Source organism: Phaethon lepturus, unplaced genomic scaffold (assembly GCF_000687285.1).
Source record: "Phaethon lepturus isolate BGI_N335 unplaced genomic scaffold, ASM68728v1 scaffold13908, whole genome shotgun sequence".
Lineage (NCBI taxonomy): Eukaryota > Metazoa > Chordata > Aves > Phaethontiformes > Phaethontidae > Phaethon > Phaethon lepturus.
The window spans coordinates 51,119-71,176 of record NW_010556986.1 but is presented as its reverse complement, the minus strand read 5'-3'; the positions used below and the strand labels follow the sequence as shown (position 1 = coordinate 71,176).

Here is a 20,058-nt window from a genome sequence, read left to right as displayed (position 1 = left end):
TAAAAAATTCAAGACAAAGCTTAGTGTTAATGAAGATATGTTAAAATCTTTTCTCTCTCCACTCTCTGCCTAGAGAGAGAAACTGGAGTAAGTACAAACAGCTTCACTTGCACAGACTTTTGTTGGTGGCAGCAGACTAGTCATATAATAAATGATCTTTACAGAAAGCAATTAGATCAACATGGAGACAGCCCAAAATGTTAATGCACTGTAACGTGTTTTCTTATTCTTTGTCACTGGACTGCAGTATCATGAAGAATAATGACTTCTTCAAACAACCTGTAGCCAATTTTTCTTGCAAACACCAAAGCCCTAGAGCAACATACTGTCTGTGTGAGGATGTATATACAGTGAGAGAGTCTGAAGACTAACTATGGTTAAGATTCTTTAAGCAGACAGACCTTTACTGCAGCACACTGTCTGAGTTCATTAATGTTACTATTCTGTGACTTATTTTTTCCTAGACTGCTACTTCTAGAATAGTTCTCATCTTTTTTTCTTTAGCTTTCATACTCTAATAGATACAAGTTATTCCAGTGCATGTGTTGGAAGCTACTGGAGGATATTCAGGTCTATGTAAGATACTGCATTCAGTTCTCTTTCAGTGTAAACATCATTAAGGCACATCCTGTTGCAGCTTAATAATGTGATGGAAGTCTTATGTTTTTAATAAAACAGTTGCTGTTGCTAATCTGTGAGGGAAAGGAAATCAACAGAGTAGTGGTTAAACTTAGGATTTCAAGTAATTTTGTATAGCTCTGCAGTATCGATCATCGTTACCCTTGTCAGCAGCAAGATGTTTTCAGTCTAGGTCATCCTACTCAGTGCAAACCACAAAATGAGTAAGTGGTAAAAGATGATAGACTGTTCCTACTTGCGAAAAAAATCAAGAGTCATCAAGATTGTTAGAGGATGGGGGGGGTGGTACTTTGAGCTGTCCCGGTCTGAATGCCTGCTAGTGATTGGAGTGAGTTATGTGCCCTCCTGGAGTATATTTGCCAGTTTAGCTTCATCCAGAAGGAATCCAGTTTGTGTGCTCTGTCGGAGACTGTTCTGTGATATGAACCAAAGCGTATAAAGTGGGACAATCAGGAAATGTGCATCAAAGCCACATTCCTGATCTGAATTAAAATGCTAGCATAGATGCACCCAGAGACTGCATTTAAACTGCCATGTAAGTGCTTGATACCCATAGAATGTGCAATCTGAGGTTGAGCAAGAGTATTCAAAATCTCAAAAATTATCTAGCAGAGCTGGAAAAGATACAGAAACAGGTGTAATCAGTGTGGAAATGGCTTCCATGCAGGACAGACTAAAAAAATGTAGGACTTTCCAGTTAAGAAAACAGATGACTGATTGTAGCCTATAAAATGGTGTATGGTAAAGTGAAGGTGAAAGACATTCTTGCTGCCTTGCAGACCTGTAGATATGCATTTTCTGTCTTTGTGATTTGATTGATCAAATCAAAATACTGCTTAAGTATACATTTTGGACACATAGGAGAAGGTTGAGAATGCAGGAGAAAATGGAAACAGAGCAGAACCTGTTTTTCATTATCCATGAACTGTAACTCTTGAATGTGTACCATGACTCCTAGTTGCCTCTGTGCTGAACACTTCAGCTCATTTGAAGCAGAGTGCGGGAAGCTATCTATGCAAACTTTTGACAAAGCAGAGGAGCACAAATTGTGTATGAAATAGAAGCACTTTTAACTGGTGGATCATTAACAGGCCTCCGTGTTGTCTGTCTAGGTCAATGTCTTGAGAAGACAGCAGCGCATGATCAAAAACCGGGAGTCAGCCTTTCAATCACGGAAGAAAAAGAAAGAATACATGTTGGGACTGGAGGCGAGGCTGGAGGCAGCCTTATTGGAGAATGAGAAACTCAAGAAAGAAAACAGCACGCTGAAGAGGCAGCTGGATGAAGTAGTATTAGAGGTAAGAGATTGTCATGAAGATGTGATTTTTTTTATAAGACAGCTGCTCACATGGAAGGCACTTGAACAGAATCATGGAAATGTTGACTGGAAGACCTTTGGGGGTTTCTAGCCCAGCCTCCCACTCTGAGCAGAACTTTCACCAACTCCATGTCAGGACAGCTGTCACATTATTTATTTGATTTTTAATTCTTTATTTCATGACTCTTCTGAAGACTTCACTGAGAAGATAGACTGGGTAGAAGCTGAGTATAATATACAAATAAGAGAGTTTTAAGTAGTCCTGGCATGTATTCATGCATAATTAGCCAAATATAAATCTAAAAAGCAAGCATAATTTGGTGTATTTAGCTTCTGGCACAGCTTTGCATGTCTGTGCCCCTTTCTTATTGCATGTCTTCTCTGTTTTTTCCTGTCTAGAACCAGAAGCTCAAAGTATCATCTCCAAAGAGAAGGACCCTGTGTGTGATGGTGATACTGGCTTTCATAATGTTGAATTATGGTCCCTTGAGGTAAGCTGCCTAGGAATTCCTTTTTGCATAGCAGGTTTGCTGTGATGTGATTTTTGGTTGAATCTTTACTACAGGCAATGTTGTGTTTTAAAGCCTTGAGCTTGAAACCTGACTTCCATCCTTTATTGTCCTCCTGCACAGGAGAAGACTCATCTGTATAATGGTTCCTCTTTTGGAATCCTTCTGGAAACAAGAGCTAGATATTGTACTTTTAATGCCTCTTGGCTTGGCATTTTGTTAATCAGTACAGCCGTTTGTCTGCTCCATTTATACCTGAAGAGATTAAAGAGCTGTGTTTAGAAACCTGTTAGGAAAAAAGTCGCAGACTTTGAGAACTCATCTGCTTGTTTATACCGGTGCTAATCTCAGTAGCTATGAGTTTAAGCTGCTTCTAGTACCCAGTGCAGGAAATACCACTGTTTGCTCCAGTGGTTGCAATCCCGACCATTAGATGTGTCTAGACACAATCTTCCTCATTACAGTGTGAGCTCTGAATTACTTGTTTTCTAGATCTGATGAAGAGGTTGTTCCCTCTCCTTAATTAGTTGAAGTGGTAATCAAAAACCTCTCTTGTTCGAACAGTATTAGTGGAGCATAGGAATCGGAGAGCAGGAAGGAAATGCTGCATTACTTCCCAGACACTTTATAAAGAAGTCTGTGGAAGAGAGGAGACTAAAAAGGGGTATGTCTTGCACATATCTGTCTATTTAACCTGACTTCAGAACATAAGGACCTTTTATGTGAAGCTGTTCGCTTTTTCAAGAAGGAAGGATATTTCAGTAGATTCACAGTCAGCAGTGTCTCCATTTGTCCTTAAAACCCCACGCTAACTAAAGGAATGGGATAAATCTGGAGGAAGACTTTGTTTCTGACTACTTTTACAATGTTGGTGTTTGTATTTTTAATAATATTTTGTATTTTTAATAATACTAGAAAATTTGCTAAAGCTGTAATTACTTTTGAAGTATTTGTACTTACTGCAAATACTCTTTATCTCAGGCAGTGAAATACAGCTGGTAATTTTACTTTGATATGGTTGATTTTACGGTAGACTGTTTCTTAGTGCATTTAGGGTTTGTATTGGGATTTTTAGACTATCAGGCAGAAAGATCAGCTTCCAGATAGTAAGTGATTGATTTGTACATCCCATCTGTATTTGAAAACATTACCACTCACTTGAGAGACGCTGTTCTTACTTGCTGAGAACTAATAGGACCACTAAGCTTTTTGAAGCTGGAAGAAATGTTAGTTGCCTCCACATTACAGTGAGGAGTTGGAATGCATGAAGCACTTTTTAGTTTTGAGAGGCTTGGAAACATGCAGAAGATGAGCGGGAAGCCTTTTACCACAGTACTTTAAAATTCCTGTGTCAGCTTCTCTAACCCTGGGAATGAGTAAGGTGTTGAGCTTGATAGCAAGAAACGGCTGTCAAAGTAGACTGAAAGGTCCATTTGTGTTCATATCTTTGCAACAATTGGTAACTATAGAAATGTGACAGGGTTCATTTCTTGGCCTGTTTGATGTTTTATAAAGTACATAAGCAAAAAGAAATTCTTGGATGACTGGCTGAGCATGCTAGTGTAATCATTGTGCCTGAACTAGCTGGTCCGCATCAGTACTGGATTTAGGCAGTGAGGAGAAATGTAATTGCAAATTTGCAAGGAATTACTCTTATCTTTATGCTTTTTTTTTTCTCTAGCAGAAAAAATGCTTGCACTGCAATTAAAATACTAGACTGTATCAAGGTGGTGTGAATGTTGCTTGTGCAATACCCTTTGGAAGGCGCAGAATGTGGGATATACAAACCATTACTTAAGATTTCACTCCTCCCATATGCGTTTTCTTCCTTTTATAGTGGTGCCACTGAGTGTGATAGTCATGATTGCTGTTCTGCTTAGACCTTAACAACAGAAGCTTCCAATACACGTGATGTTTTTCAGTCCCTGCAGCTTCTTACAGAAATCAGGATTTTTTTTGTTGTTGTCAAAATATCCATGCTAACTTACAGTTCAGCAAAGGACTTTTTTTTTCCCCCCCAAGTTAGCTATCTGTGGAATACCTAATTTCTATGCAGAGATCAACTGGAAATAAATCTGATTTGGCACTTTGACAGTGTTGCCATTTTTTCTATGTAGGAAGTCATTTCACCTGCACACCTGTATGGTGGTATGACAGCATTCAGGCACAGCATGTTTTGATTCAAATACATTAGCAGTGAATATTTTATTTAAAACAAGTGAACTATTGCAAAGAGAGAGACATCCAGAAAAAAGCAAACGTGGGAATTTCAGCCCCTAAATTCTGTAGCAGATTTTGAAATTCCCTTAGCTGGCCTTAATGTAAGATGCTTCTCTGTTTCTAATCAGAAGTGATAGGATTCTTTGAAGGCTAGAGGTAAAACAAAAAAACCAGATACATTTAGGTTTTCTTTTTAGCTGACTATTTTCATCAAATCAGAGAAGTCAGGGAGGCGGTTGGGTTGTCTGGGGACAGGGACGTGAAGCTGAAGGACAGGCAGTCCTGCAAACCCCCATGGCCTGCAGCCTGTCAGTAGATGTGCAGTACAGTGCTTGGGTGCTTGGCATCCCACAAAAAACTCTGGATGGTTGGCTGTAATAGCTAGTTCTATGTCTTCCTCTGCATTAGTGGAATTAATGTGTTGTACTAGCAGTGGTTGACACATAATTTTGTTTATTGGTCTTAAGTCTTGTTGGTTGTGTATGTAAGTGGTGAGATGTTTGTGATGTTTCATGGAGGACTCTGAAGCTTATGAGAAGCAGTCCAGGATGTGACAGCCCTTGGCAAACAAGTTTAGCAGATAAAATTATTCTGCTGACACATTTTTTCATACTGACAAATATACTATGTGTATGGGTAATCTGTAACATTGAACATGGGAATATTGGAGTGGGGTTGAAAGTCTGACACTTTGTATTGACACAAGAAATCTGTTTGAAAATACTGGAGGGAGAACCTAGTCTAGTCTAATGGCCGATAAGCTTTTCAGAACATCCTTTAGTCTTGGAAATGGCACCATGTTATCTCTGATTAAAAAAAAGTCAAATTAAATATAAATTGAATATAAATGTCAATTGAATGCTTTCCAGTCGTGAAAGTGGCTTGTATAGAGTTAATGGTAACTCTGCATTATATTGTACTGTGTTCCTACCCTCTTCTGGGTTTGTTGATATTTGTATAGAAAACTGAAACTTTCAATTATTAAAAGCAGAAGTGATTTAGCAATAATTCTACTAGCGTAAGTTTCTATTTCATGTATTTGCTTTATACTAGAAGAAGGGCATCCAGGAATTTCCCATCTGTGTGTCAAGGAACTATTCTCTAATCTTTGTGAATTATTTGGAGTTGGATTTAACATTTCTAAAAATTTCCGTTTATTATTATTTAAGAATGATTTGTGAGGTGTATGAAGGAAAAAGGGTACATTTTTTTTTAACTCCTTGAGGAGGTCACCCCCCTTGCCTCAGTCTTAGATACCACGAGGTGCAAGACAGGAATTGGCAACCCACCATGTTTGCACAAAAGGCAGTGAGCACGCAAACCTTGGCGTGCAGCAGGGTTGGGAGCTGGAACCAGGACATCTGGAGGCAGGTATCTGTGGGAGGCAGTGTCTCCTGCCTTTGCAGTTGCCTTCTGTGAGAGCCAGCGATGGTCAGAATGGCTGCGTTCTGCTGGCATGGCGCCCCTGAAAGGTTGCTGACTTCTGGCATTAAGAAACATCTAATTAGCTGTGCATTTTTTTTATCACCTACAGCATGAAATCTGAAAATTTTCAGACTGTTAGAATTCCTAGATGCTTTTTGGGGTTTTTTTATTTAATTTCCATATTTGTGTTAGACTGTGCCTGGGTAGTAACCAGATGTGAAAATGTGTTAAACAAGCATAAACAATGCTGGGAAAAAAAAATGGAAACCAAGGACATGTTCTAGTCTAAACAATCCATGTATTTATTGTGGGAATATTTTTCTTTTGTTTCTCTTCCCTGTTCCCATTTGAATATAAATTGTCATGTATGTTTGTTTTTTTTAATGCAAGTCTACCTGTAATAGTGAAATATTTGCAGGAAACTATCCCAACTAATGTATAAAAAGTAGGGAAGGGAGAAGGATCACAGAAGATGCAAAAGGTAAATTTTCTGCATCTCTGCTTTGTGGGGCAGTAGCAGCAAAACATGTAAGCTGGGTACTTGCTAGTGTCCCTAGCATTATTTTCTTGGCTATCAAAAATGTTCAACTAGTTGTTTGGGGTTTTGTCCCCCTAATCATTCTGCTCAAGCTTACATGGTGGTCATCACCTAACAACAGTCTTAGAGCATTTGTAAAAGCCACAATGTGTCCTAACTACCATTTCAGATATTTAGTGGACAGAAAACAAAGAAAAATATGAAGTTGGAGAGAGGAAAGGCAGATCTGCGAAGAGATTAGAACAGGGGGTTTAAGAAGGTGCTGTGATTTTTTTTTTTTTTAATTAATTTTGGTTTTTCTTACAAGTTGGACATCTCTCTATTGCTGGAATCCCCTTCAAACTGGAAAACAGACTTGATGATGTAACCAAAAATTCTTAAGCTGTGTTTGTGGTGGAGGATAACTGAGGTAGTGATTGATGGAGCTAAGTAAAGCTGCTGCTTCAAAATCTTGTGTCCTGCTGACCTGCAGCAGCTGCACCAGAATTGCTGGCCTTGTGTAGCATCTCCTCTCTAGAGTGTCCTGATGGGTTTTCCTCTACTTTCCAGGACTATCTGGAAACTGAAGAACTTATTAAAAATTTAGACCCACTGAGCAATCTGCAAATAAAGACACCAGCCTGGGTAGCTGAGAAGCATGGTATTTCTGCTATTGTAAACTGCCACAAATGGAGAAGCGGTGATTTTTGACTCTTGAAAGACTTAGGGGTGTGTCCCATTTCTTGGAGTCGTAGCACAAACATTAGGGGGGGAAAAAAAACCAGAAGTGGTAAGATTAATCATCTTTTACTAAAAATGAGGAAGTCACCCAAGGGTTGTTGAGCTGCATGCTGCCACGATCTACTGCTTGTAAGCATGAATTAAGCAGAACAGAAGTCTTTCACTATTGCCCAGATTAGCATCCCACCTAGTCTGCAGGCTGCTAGTCAGTACTAATGCAGCGGGCTGAGCTTTCGGAGCATGCGTGGTTTGGGCTGCTGAAAGCACCATCCTTTGAGCACACCTGTATTAATGTCAGTATGGGCTCGAGCCCTTACTCAAGCTGAGCAATCTTGAATTGGTGTGTGGGAGAGAAGGATTATTCTGAGGTTTGGTGCATTCAGCAATGTTTTTGTGCAAGTTTGCTGCTGTTTGAGCCCTAATGCTGGACTCCTTGATTAAAGAAACAGACCTGTCTTACAGCAAGCAGGAGCCTAGGAATACCTCGATGGTGGGATGTTGGAAAGTTAGAGAAATAATTTTGTAGTTCCCTTAAAGGGAGCATTAGCTGTGTGGGCAAAGGAGCTAATCTTGTTACCATAACGTAGCACTCAGCAGTGTTGTGTTGTGTTGCTGCAGAGATACTTTAGCTGTATGTTGTGTGCTCAGGTTTGTCAGTGCAGAACCCATCCACAGCAGCCAGTCCTGGGCCAAGGTCTCAGTATGGTCAGAATCTCACCACTGCACTGTCCTAGGAGTGAGCTCAGTCATGAGATTAAGCAGCTTCATAGCATGTTTGAAAACACCCCAAATGTCCTCTTGAAGCAGACTAAAAATGTGACACCCCTGCCTAAAATGAAAGGCAGTGACTAGCGACTGAAACACAGTCTGTTTTTTCTGTGTTTTTTGCCTTAACAGTTCTTCCTGATTGCATGTGTGCGTCTTCCTCACTCCATCCATTCTGGTACGAAGTCAGGCAGTTTAGTTGAAATCGCCGATGGTTTGTAGTGTAATGGAGGAGGAACTCCCCAGTCAGGCTCCTTGCTTGTCCATTGCCACCTTCCAGCTGAGCTAAGTGCCTGATCTGGAAGTGGTGCTGAACTGTGAGCATTGAACATTGTACCCGTGGCCCATGATTTCCTTCAGCTGCAGGTTGGATAGTGTTGTCTAAACTTGTGCGATGTTCTGAGAACGGAGAAATCGTGAACTGTAGAACAGGGTGAGTTTCTTACTCTCAGTTCATCCAGTCCTGGGCTTTTTTGCACTTGGCGAAGGAATACATTTCACTGCTGAGCTGAGTGTACATTTGTGTTGGAGATGGCCCAAAGCTAGAAGAAAACTGCTTCTGTAACACACCTTTGGTCTTCTGTTGTAGTTTCTCCTTGAAGAGAGAGAGGGAGATGAAGAGGAAAAGAACAGGCTCAGTAATTTGGACTCGAGTTCAGGTTTCAGACCTTCCAGAATCTCTCCTGATGGGTTGGAAGAGGATTGTTGCTCTGCTTTTTTGCAAGCCTCAGTAGCCTTCTATGTATCTTCAGGATTCATGTGACGTATATCTGAAGTATGCTAACAAACATACCTGCAAATGATGACAGTTAAAGGGTTATTAATTTCTTACACACTAGTAGAGGGGAGCTGGTGAGATGTGAAGAGAAAACTATTAGATGAGTGCAAGAGGCGTGCAGCAGTGCCACGTTAGCCAGCTCCTTCTGGCTGCCAAGGAAATACAGAGCCTTCTGAGTGTTTTAGCAAAAACAGCAGAAGCTCCAGAAGCCATTTGTGGCTCTTAACACGTCTAATACAAGAAGCTTACTTTAATGTTTGTGACACTGAAAGAATGTGTTTCACTGCTGAGCTGAGTGTACATTTGTGTTGGAGGTGGCCCAAAGCTGGAAAACTGCTTCTGTAGCACACCTTTAGTCTTGTGTTGCAGTTTCTCCGTGAAGAGAGAGGGAAATCGAGAGGAAAAGGACAGGCTGAGTAATTTGGACTTGGGTTCAGGTTCCAGACCTTCCAAAATCTCTCCTGATGGGTTGGTGCTTGAATAAAATTGAATAGCCTTGATTTTCTTACAAACTACAACTGCAGGAGCAGGAAGTGATTCCTTCCTCCTTCCTTTACTGATCATAGCCACATGTTCATCCTGGCAGAGTCGTGCTTTGGCCTGCCTGTGCTTGCTTGCCTTGTCCTGCTGCTGCTGGTGCAGTTGCAGAGCCTGCGCAGAATGCCAGATGCGCTCGCTGATACCTTACTCTTCTATCCATGCATTCATCTGCTGGGCTGGGAGTGAAAACCAGAAAGTTTTTGCCCTGAATGAACGTTGCAGTTGAGACTGCTTGCATCAGGCCTGCCCAAGCTTTGGCAATAAAGGCCAGCCCACTTCCAAAAACCTGTGTATAGTTTTCTAAGCAAAAATGAATGCTCTGGGTGTCAATACTTGCATTTTTTTCCTTTTCTAACAGCTTTATTAAAAGTAAATTGCTTTTTAAAGAAAGCAAAACACAGAGATCGTCCCTCCAGTTTGGGTTGCTTTCCTCATCCTTCCCAGCAGATGAAAGAGGCCAGGCTCCTCTTACCAGCCCAGTACTTGCAGAGGGTAGTTCTGAAGCAGCCTGGCAGGCAAAGGTAGTCTCTTGCTGTCGGCAGATGTTGCCCTCATTGGGAGTAAGCAATGAGAAATGCTGTCCAGAGAGTGTTTGGCACTGTGGCAGCCTTGCCTGGAATCAGTTAGGAAGGGGACAAGGTCCTCAGTTGGTGTCTCCTTGCAATGTCAACTTTAGCCCGTTGGAAACATCCCAGCTCATATTCAGAGATGGTTCTGTCCCCAGAAAACTCTTTGTTATGATATCACTATTGGCTTTTGTCTACAAATCACTGTACAACTTAAATGTCAGTATTCAAAACTTGAAGTGCACAGGGTTTTTTCAGCCAGAAGTACAAAGGAAATTTAGCTTGGGCTCCTGGCAAGATTTGCTTTCACATTTATCAAACTGACATTCAAACCAAAGACATAAAAATACAACTAAAATATCAGGTGCCATTGAATTCCTGGAGAAACCATGACTTTCCCTCCTATTATCAAATTTATCTACACTTCTGAACAAACATCTGCGAGAAGTATTTAGTGGATCTTTCTTTTTTCCCTTGGATCTGGTTTTGCATGTTGAAGAAGCCGATAGCTCAGCCAGTTTGGGCAGGGTGTTTGTGGCTGTGAGAAAACCTTTTAATGCTCACGGTATCTGGGATGTCCAAATGCAGGCTGCAAAGCCTCGGTAGGCACCCCAGGTGTGTAAGTGTGGCCAAACAGAAAAGATTCCAGCTTCCAAGTTCCAGCTGATTGTCTTGTCCAGTAAAGCTGTTTCTCAGCTTCAGTCTTTCTTGACTTTTAATGTGGGGCATTAACTCAATTCCTGCAAGTAGTAGGACTGGCTCAGGACAGGTATGCTGAAGTGCTCTTTCTTTTCCAAATTCTCGTCTTGTAGCCCAACGGAATGAAAAAATTGTCCATGCTTTTACACATTTTTTTAAGCAACTATTGATATCTTAGCTGAAAATACTGTTTCTCAGAAGCTTTCCCCCCTGCCCCCGAACAGGATCATCTGCCTTTCTTTTTTACTGTTTCTAGTCTCTGCTACCTGATGCTTTTAAATGCTCAATATTTACTTCATCTTCAGTGTCATGGTGTTGGGATCTGCTCTGTAGACCCTTCCTGTTGCAGCTTGTATTGTTGCTGTTCTTGTAAAGCTCAGTATGCCTCAGGTGGGCAGGTGTTTCCAGATGTAGCTTTGCAGGAGAGGTCCGTCTTTCATCACAGCTGCTAAAGGGATTCCTTGGTCCCAGGTCATGCTTTTCCCCCCATGTCAATTTGAGATGTCAAGGAGAAATATATCTGATATTCTGTGTTACAGCCTCATGTACCCTCTTGGTAAGGGAAGGTGAGGTCAGAGGATATAGACCATTACCTACACATCCTCTCCTGTCTATTACCTGAAGATGGAGCCCTCTTTACAGTCAAACTGCACAAGTGACCTCTCCTGGGAGAAAGGAAGGGGGAGAAACAATACAACAGAACAACCACATCTTCTATTCAGATGGGGAAAAACTAAACAAAACTCTGCAAGTAACTAGAAGGTGGAAGCAGTATTTCAAGTTGTGGGGTTTTTATCCAAAATGAAAGTTCTTTTGTTTTGGGTTATTGCCACAAACCAAAGAAGAAAGGAAGGGGAATTTTTTTTTTTTTTAACACATATTTGAGGCTTCGAGAGAGAAGCTTTTGATCATCTTCAAGGTCCTAAAAAAATGAATGGGAAAGGGGAGGCAAATGTAGCCCATGTAGCGTAAGGCAGAAATTGCTGCTAGCCCTCCTTCAAATGGAGCATTCTGTAGAAAATAACAACCCTGATAAAGGAAAGGACAGTGGAATAAATACCATAAATGTTGCCATGTTTTGTCCTCAGGTTGGTGCCCATGTTCTCAGAAGTGGGAGTCATGGTTTATGCCTGTAAGATGGCAAAATATACTCTGTTCACATCCTTCCTTGTCTTTTGCTGCTGAAGATATCTTCTTTCAGGTTGAAGTATCCCATACTTAGCAGCTGCCAAAAGTGGAAGTTTAATTTTAATGAAAAGATTAAGGTGTCGGGCAGAGTAAAAATAAATATTTATTCTCTATTAAAGCTGATATAATAAAATGAGGTGTGTGTGGTGTTGAGTGGCTGTACAGCTAAAACCACTAAATTTAAAAACTGAAGATTAGAGGTGATTGCAGAGTGGAGCTTATCTTTATCCTTGATGGACTTGGTTTGGATTATTCTACTTTTGTTGAGACTTCAGGGTGAACTGGAGTAGCAATGTGTTGCATGTGGTGCTTCACCTCAAACTAGTCACCTCGCCAAGCTGGAACCTGAAATAACAGGAATCGCGTTTGCAGAATGAGGGAAATAGGAAGGAAGAGCCATCATGGAAAAATGCAGACTTGTTACAGTTCTACTGATTAGGTTTTTGTTAGCTTTAACTACGTAATTACATGGAAAGTTTCTCTGGTTCAATGTGTCACTTTGAACGGGAAAGGAGAGAAGCAGGGTAGGATAAAATGCCAGACCTGGTAGGTCCATCAACACACTGGATGGCTGATACACTTCAGGCTGTGGATTTTCAGGAGAGCAACAACTTTCACATCTTCTGATGGATATTCTTGGTTTCATGCGTAAACTTCCATATACGTTTAGGTGTGATGGCTCCGAATTAGGTAGAGTAGGGACATTTCACGGATGACTGACTTCCAACAGGAATGTGTGGCATCGCTTTAGACATCAGCCATAGTTTTGAGCTCTGGTTCTGGGCTTGAGATGCTGCCAGCTGTGCTGATGCTTTCATTGGAAGAGAAGAAACATCTCATAAAATATAATAGGTAGTGGAGATTGTTTCTGTAGAATTGGATAGCATGGTGTTGCCCAATCTATGAGGCTGTGAATAAACCATGCAGCTTTCCAGTGCAGTAGAAGCAATGAGACACTTGGATGCTAGTACACATATACAGCAAGGAAATTGTCTGTAAGTACTTCTCTGCCCACTGTCACTAGTGAAAACAGAGCCTGTAGCATTTCTGCTGCCATGATCCTGTGCTGCTGCCTGGAAACCTGCAGGAGAGGAGGCAGTCCAAGCGACGTCAGCCTGGACCTGGGATTGCCCTGGCTCCAGCGGTTCTGCAGAACGTGACACAATTACTCACGGGGAGACCTGGGTTACTGCTAACAGGAGCGCAAATGTCTTGGCAAAAGAGAGGGGATTGCTAGGCAACTATGTGTGCTGTCTGCTTAGTTGTGGAGTATTTAATCTGCCCTCCTTTCTAGTTCTTGCCTTTCTCTGTTATTACCGTTCGTATTGGTTGCCTGTTGCAAAGTGATGCCATATAACAAATCGGAAAATGAGATCTTCCCCTGCAGAGTTTATGCTCTGCTACACAGGAAAGGTGGAGCATGAATTAAAATATACTCTGTAGGCAGTGATTGACTTGCATGGCAAAGATCTCATTGGCATGCTGGGGTCTTGTTGTATTTTTGTATTTTTGCTGTGTTGCTGCTAGTGATGCTCTGCTGTTGTCAGCTAAAAAGGTTAGGACTTGATTTTGTACATATAAATATTTCAGGAAGCAACCATGTTTATGAAAGAGTAAAGCTAGCTTCTGGAGAGGTTATCTTGAAGTACTCCTTCGGTGCTTTCAGGATTTCATGCTTGTAAATCACCCTTCTGAACTAGGATGCAGTCGATCTCATATAGCAGTTGTCTGGTCATTTTTCCAGCTCGCATGCGAAATGCTGCTACCTTGCTTTGCATGGAGAGCAGCGCAGACGTTCCTGTGCTGCACGGCTGGCTGGCTCAGCAGCCCCCGGGTGAGGATCCTTCCATCAGTGCAAGCACAGGCCAGGACAACTGGGTATCTGGGACCGTGGCCTGCTGCCGTTATGTAGATGGGGTTGTCGGCCCTGCCGGTGTTTCTAAATCCAAGTAGGATTGAACATGTATAAGTTTGTGTACAGCTTTGTTACATGTCTGGCATAATATTCCAGGCTTGCAGCTGCACGGAATCTGGTAGCTATGTTTTCCTTACATATTGTATTCATATAAACTATGTCAATTGTGCTTTGAGGCTGATGACAGTTAAAGTTCACTGGTATTTTGATTTGAATATAGGTAGTTTTCTTATGCCTTCAGATCTAGGTTAGAAGCAGATTGATCTCAGTTTTGTCAGGTGAAGCTTATGGTGGAACATGAAAACCAGAGCATCAAAATCCTTCACACAATTAAAACTGAAGAACAGAATTGCTTTTCTGTCTACTAATGCTTTGAATAAGAGTAATATAATGACACAAGACATCATGTTTTTACATTAGATATGACATGAACCTTATCCATGTAACACAGCAGCAGCCAGAAACTTATCCACCTGAGTATTTAACGTCTTGCAGACCCTTTATGTATGTGGTATGTTTTGCTATGGTTTATTATGTTTTACAGTGTATTTGAAAAGGATCCCAATGGAGTTGATTCCACTGTGAGTTCCAGCCACCGGACCAGAAATCTTCTGGAGTTCTCAGCTAGCCAGGAGTCTGGCACAGCTCGGAAAATACCTGGCGACATCATTTCTGAGAAGAGTAATAGGTGGGATGAAAACCTTTAACATATTTTAAGTGGCAGAGGGCAACGTTGCTTTTAGACCTCACTGCCTTTCCATTTGCTAACCTTTTTGGCCAGTGTTATTGCTGCTGTTACAGAGCAACTGAGCTTACAGATGCAGTCTTTTCAAAGCTGATCACTTTTATTTTTTTATCATTTAACAAAGTTTTCCAGGTTACTTTTCAAATGAACATGGTGTTTTATCTCCAAGGTTACCCAATATGTAGAGCTTCAAAAGTGTGCATGTGGCTATGTTGTATGGTGTTAGGGACAGCGTGGTGGAAGAGGCCATATACATGAGTGTATGTCATGGAGATTTTCATTAACTTCTTCAGTTCTTTACCTGTCTGCTTTTTTACCCTGATCTCTATTTTAGCTTGCATAGTTGTGGTATTTGTCGTATTATTTACCTCTTCTTACTTTTCAGGCTGGAGTATTTATTTTCTTAGTTGCTGAAGAGGAGACTGGGGAAATTCACACTTCAGAACATACTCTGAACTTAGCACTGTACTTTTTTAGAAATCTCCAAGTCCATCCTTATGCTTGCCCATTATTTAATTGTATAGTTGCTTTCAAGCTTGCTAGATCTCCAGCATTCAGTGCGTAAGTGAACATATAATTGTCTCCAGATTGAAGTCTGGCTAATCCAGCTCATGTTTTCCCCTTACAAGATTTATCCGATCAGATTGTCCCTTTCCAGTAGAGTGTTTTGGCTGGTTGAACAAAGCCAGGCACAGCTGTGCAGAAAGCCCTAATGTATTTTGCCATGCAGAAAGAAGGCAATAAATCAAGAGCATTTTAAGCTGTAGCCATGGTGAGGGCTTTGTGTCCTATGTGGCATGTTTCAGACCATGACTTATGTGACGTAGTAGTAGAGTCGTTCTCTTAGGACGATATGTTAATGCTGTACCTCCTCCTTTTCTTTCACTCTTTCACCCTGTTTTTTTGCCAAGCTGTGAGCTCTTTGCTGCATATTCTCCTTTATCAGTTCTAGATGCAGTAAACAGGAGAAGCAGACATGAAGAGGGAGAGAAACGGGGGAAGGGAGGGGAATGTGAGTAAGGCTTTCATAAGCTCTTCTACTTGATTTTTCAAAGAGAAGTTGAGGTTTCGGAGCTACAAATCTCTGTCAAAACCAAGAGGACTAAGACTGTTATATTGATACTCTATCAAGAGAGAAACTTATAATAGATATTTGGTGATAAATAGTTAACCCCTCAGGACATACAGATAACCAGGAGAAAGGAATATTAGTCTTTGCTTTGTTGCTGAGAGCGCTGTGGATTCTTGCATTGAAATACACGCTCTTTTCCACGTTTTATCAAAGCCAAGCTAGCTTCTGGAGACTGTTGGAGATATAAATCCTCTCCACTGAGTTGTAATATAGTTTGTGGCTGCTCCATTGTCATACAGCTCATGGTCTTTACATCTGCATGGTTTTAGTGGCTAATAAATTTAGTATTTCTGTAGCAAATCTTGCACGGCTCTGGAAAGAAAGAGAAAGTTGCCTCTGCAGAGATCTCATAGTTTACATAGTATGAGGAATATTTTACAGGCTACATTTTCTTTCAATATCTGGCCTGTTTGGGAAGAGATCCAACATCTGCTAATGCTCATCTATCTTTCCTGTGTTGAGTGCTATCCGACCCCTTTGGGGAATTGACTGAGACCATTGGATATTTGATAGAAATTGTTATTCACCTGTTTCAAAAGTCCCATAGGAGCAGCTATAACCTTTGTGGGTCTGCCAATGGTAGTGCTTATGTCTGGATTTGGTCAAAGGTTCATGAAAAACTATTTTAAGGGATTTCTTTATGTCTTTTTATTTTTATGCCAGGTATGATCGTTCTGTTTCTGATAACAAAGCACTGATGATAGTCTCAGAAGAACCACTGTTATATATTTCCCCACCCCCACCCCCCTGTCAGCCCCTGATCAACCGGACAGAGTCACTGAGGTGAGCAATCAACCTTTTCTGAGCATTTAAGCTTTTATTAGGAGTTCAGATATAAATCGTGTGTTGGGTGAGTGCTACTGGACAGACAGCTGTGAATGATGTTATTGTCAATTCGTAGTGTTCATCTAGTATGTGACCAATGCCTCTATAAGTGTCTGCACTGTCCAGTGTCTACTACCATGGAGACAGGAGCTTGACCTGGATCTTTGTCATCTTTTTATGTTTTTAGTAATGATTTTCACTTAGTTTTCACACTGATCATTTAGCAATAACTGAATAACAATATTGTGATTGCCTGGGGGTTTTTCATGACTCGAATGAGAAATCACTTCATATGTAGAAATGCATGTAATATGGAAATCAAGTCCAGCTAAAAGCCTGTTCCATCTGAAATACATAAAAGATGGTCTCCTACTCTTCAGCTTCCAATACAAGCAGCCTTACCTGACACTGCAGATATGCTTTATTCACTGTTAGAAAACACCTAGCTCCGCTTTTTCCAAAGATACGAGTGCGTCAGTAACCTTATCTCCATTCTGCTTTGTCCATTCTTTGTCTCGAATTTATTTGCCATATTTTAACCTTCTTAATCAATATTTTGTCTTCAACTGATCAACTTTTCATTTCAAATTTTGGTAGTCCTTCCAATAATTTCAGAGTTACTGTTCACTGGGCAAAAGAAAGTACCGTATCTGCTTTATGTTGAAACACCCATGATCCTAATACTGTATAGATATTTCCTTAAAAAATCCCTCATAAATTTAATCTTGCAATTATATTTTATTACTCTGGTATTAAAAATAAGTTATCATAAGGTAAAAGAGTAATAATCTGCAGCGTCTTTATAGTGGCTAGTTAAACTGCTTTCTAAAATTTAAAAATTCTGCCACTATTCTTTGAAACATCTATTAATGTTGTGGGTTTTTTCTAGGCTGAATCATGAACTTCGAGGATGGGTTCACAGACATGAAGTGGAACGAACAAGATCTAGAAGGCTATCCAATAACCAGCAGAAAGCACGGGTTGTGCAGGTAGGCAGGTTTATACTGGTGAGTCAATAGCATGACAAGATAATTTCAGACAACATAACAAAATATTCTCTCTTACTTGTCTGTGCTTGTCATTATAGACAAAAGTAGCAATGGTGTCTCTAATTAGAGTGCCCAACACTTCCCATTTTAAATTGCTGGGTTTGGTTGATTATTATGTTGTCAATATTCCTGCTCTTGTATTCAGGCTAAAAGTTTTTAGGTTTTTTAGCAGTCATCAAAATATGTTTAGCGTTTCCTAAAATGACTTTTATGACTTCTCTGTAAGGCTGTGTAAGGATAAAGTGAAACTGTTGGTTAAATGGAGAGAAGTCTAACCTACAGCACATTCATCTGGCTCATGGCTAAAGGGCACAGCTGATTGGTTTTGTTGAAATATTTCTATCTAATTTTTTCAGATTTTTGCTAGAGGGATACGTTTTTGGTAAGACTACAGAATTATGCTATTTGTGCTCATATTTCCCATTTTTTACAATCCTTTTCATCTACATGGCATACCGGTAGTGAGGATGCAATTAAGACCGTGATTTTTCAAAGTGTTTCACTTGATTAAGAGCTAGTAACAACCTTAAAAGGAATTGAACTTAACAATGTGGGAAATACCACACTTCTCTAGAGAAAAATTATTGAATATTAAACTTCAGATTCTTCTCACTCTTGTCCAAAGGAGAATGATAGAACATTTAAGTAGGGCAAGTTCAGACGCCTCTAGTGTTTCAAAGAGCAGTTGAGGGTAGTATATTTGGGCAGAGATACAAAGTGGATGTGACCTCAGAAGAATTCTGCAAATTTGACATCAGTGATAGCAGATTTTGCACATGGATGACACAGTACGTGCAACTGTTGTGCTTGATGCCGGCTTCACTTCTTTGTCTCTGAATGTGTGACTTTAAATTTGGCTGTATTGAAACACTTGCTTTTTCTTTGGCTCCAGCTTGATTGCTGGTTGCTATTTCAGTTTTTCACATTTCACTAGTGAAAAAAATGTACATTTATTGTTTGGGGCACTGATTAATCTCTGTACCTCATTATATCTTCACTCTGCTACAAACATGATTCATGTTTTACGTAGTGCCAAACAACGAAAATGCTTATTGTTTTCAGTTTGTGTCATCTGCTTGTTTTTGTCCTTTTTCAGAGCTCCCTCAGTGAGAAGGCAGATTCCCAGCTAATGGCCATGCCTTACACAGACACCAGCCTCAGGTAAGGCAGAACAACTGCTTTGTTATTGCTTTCTACTTAATAACCTAGTTTTTCAGGAACAGCTGGTAAAAAATGCTAGTTTTCACCTTGTTAGTCACAATTCTTAAGCCAGGTGCTAGCTATGTTTATTGGCCTAATTTCTGTCCCTTAGCAAATAATTGCTTCTAACGATTCAAACTACACTTTAAAGAAACCCCTGTATTACAGCACTGCTCTTCTGGGGTTTTTCTACCAATGAGTCTTAAGAAAATCTTTACTTCAGTCTGCAGGGACCCTTCCTAAACAGATTTGAATCTTAAGGGGAAAAAAAGGAGGGGATTGTCTTGTGATTATCTGGAGGAGCATCATTAGTTTATAAGAAGGTTTCAAAGGGCCATGAGTCCAATAAGAGAAAGGTTTCTCTAATGGTCATCAAGCGTAGAGCCATTATAGCTATCATCAAATTATTTTGACAAAGTTAAAGTATTATTTGTGTAGTATGTTTTCATCTCCTGATTTTCCCTGCTGATTATTAGAACACAATAACACAGCGTTTCCTGATTGCCCCTGCCCTCTCATCTGCATACCTATTCTGTCCCTCTTCCCTGGGTACAGGAAGAACTGGAGAGAAAAGGTTAAGGAAATGAAAATGCTCTCTCCTGAATTCTCTGTGACAGTGTTTAAAAGATCTCTGTTTTGAAGTGCCAAAGAGGAATGTAAGAGCAGAATGGAATATAAAGGGCATTTTTTATTGAGAAAAACACCTGAAATGTTGCCGTTGAAAGTAAGACAGCTGTGTCCCTTCTGTTTGCATCGTGGCTTTGAAAGCAGGATCAGCCTCGGAGAAAATAGCAAGCTGCAGGCAAATGTTATGGAAACCAGACTGCCAAATTTTGATATGTTGTAACTAGTAAGAAGAAAAGAAAAAGCTTTTTTAGTTCTAGAGGCAGAGGAAGGATGTCTGTTTTAACCGAAGACTGGATGAACAAGCCTCATGGCATAAGGCAGTTTAATATACGTGCTTGCATTACTCTTAAAAACAATTATCTGTATTATTAGAAACAGTCTGCAACACCATGCAGCTCTTTATGGAATAATCTGCTGTGCTCAGAAGGAAGTGAGATTTTTTTTTCGGATGAATGATGTTTAAATGAACAGGACCAGTGAGTCATGGCAGCTGCACGCTGTGACTGTCCTGGAACTGCTAAGAACATAGAACTGCTAAGAACATAGAACAGGCTTCCTCTCGGAGCCATCAGCTATTAGGTGCTCCACAAAATCATAGAATCACAGGGTAGTTTAGGTTATAAAGGACCTCTGGAGATCTCCAGTCCAACCTCCTGCTGA

General features: G+C 40.5%; 1 protein-coding gene across 1 annotated transcript in view; it reads left to right on the top strand.

Annotated features, from left to right (window-relative positions):
- ATF6 (activating transcription factor 6) overlaps positions 1 to 20,058 on the top strand; it is a 77,728-nt gene that overhangs the window by 8,240 nt on the left and 49,430 nt on the right. The window contains exons 6-11 of the mRNA XM_010292628.1: positions 1,752 to 1,937; positions 2,357 to 2,448; positions 14,365 to 14,508; positions 16,361 to 16,480; positions 17,412 to 17,511; positions 18,668 to 18,732. Of these exons, the coding sequence (XP_010290930.1) occupies positions 1,752 to 1,937; positions 2,357 to 2,448; positions 14,365 to 14,508; positions 16,361 to 16,480; positions 17,412 to 17,511; positions 18,668 to 18,732 (707 nt within the window). The remainder of the gene's footprint in view (positions 1 to 1,751; positions 1,938 to 2,356; positions 2,449 to 14,364; positions 14,509 to 16,360; positions 16,481 to 17,411; positions 17,512 to 18,667; positions 18,733 to 20,058) is intronic.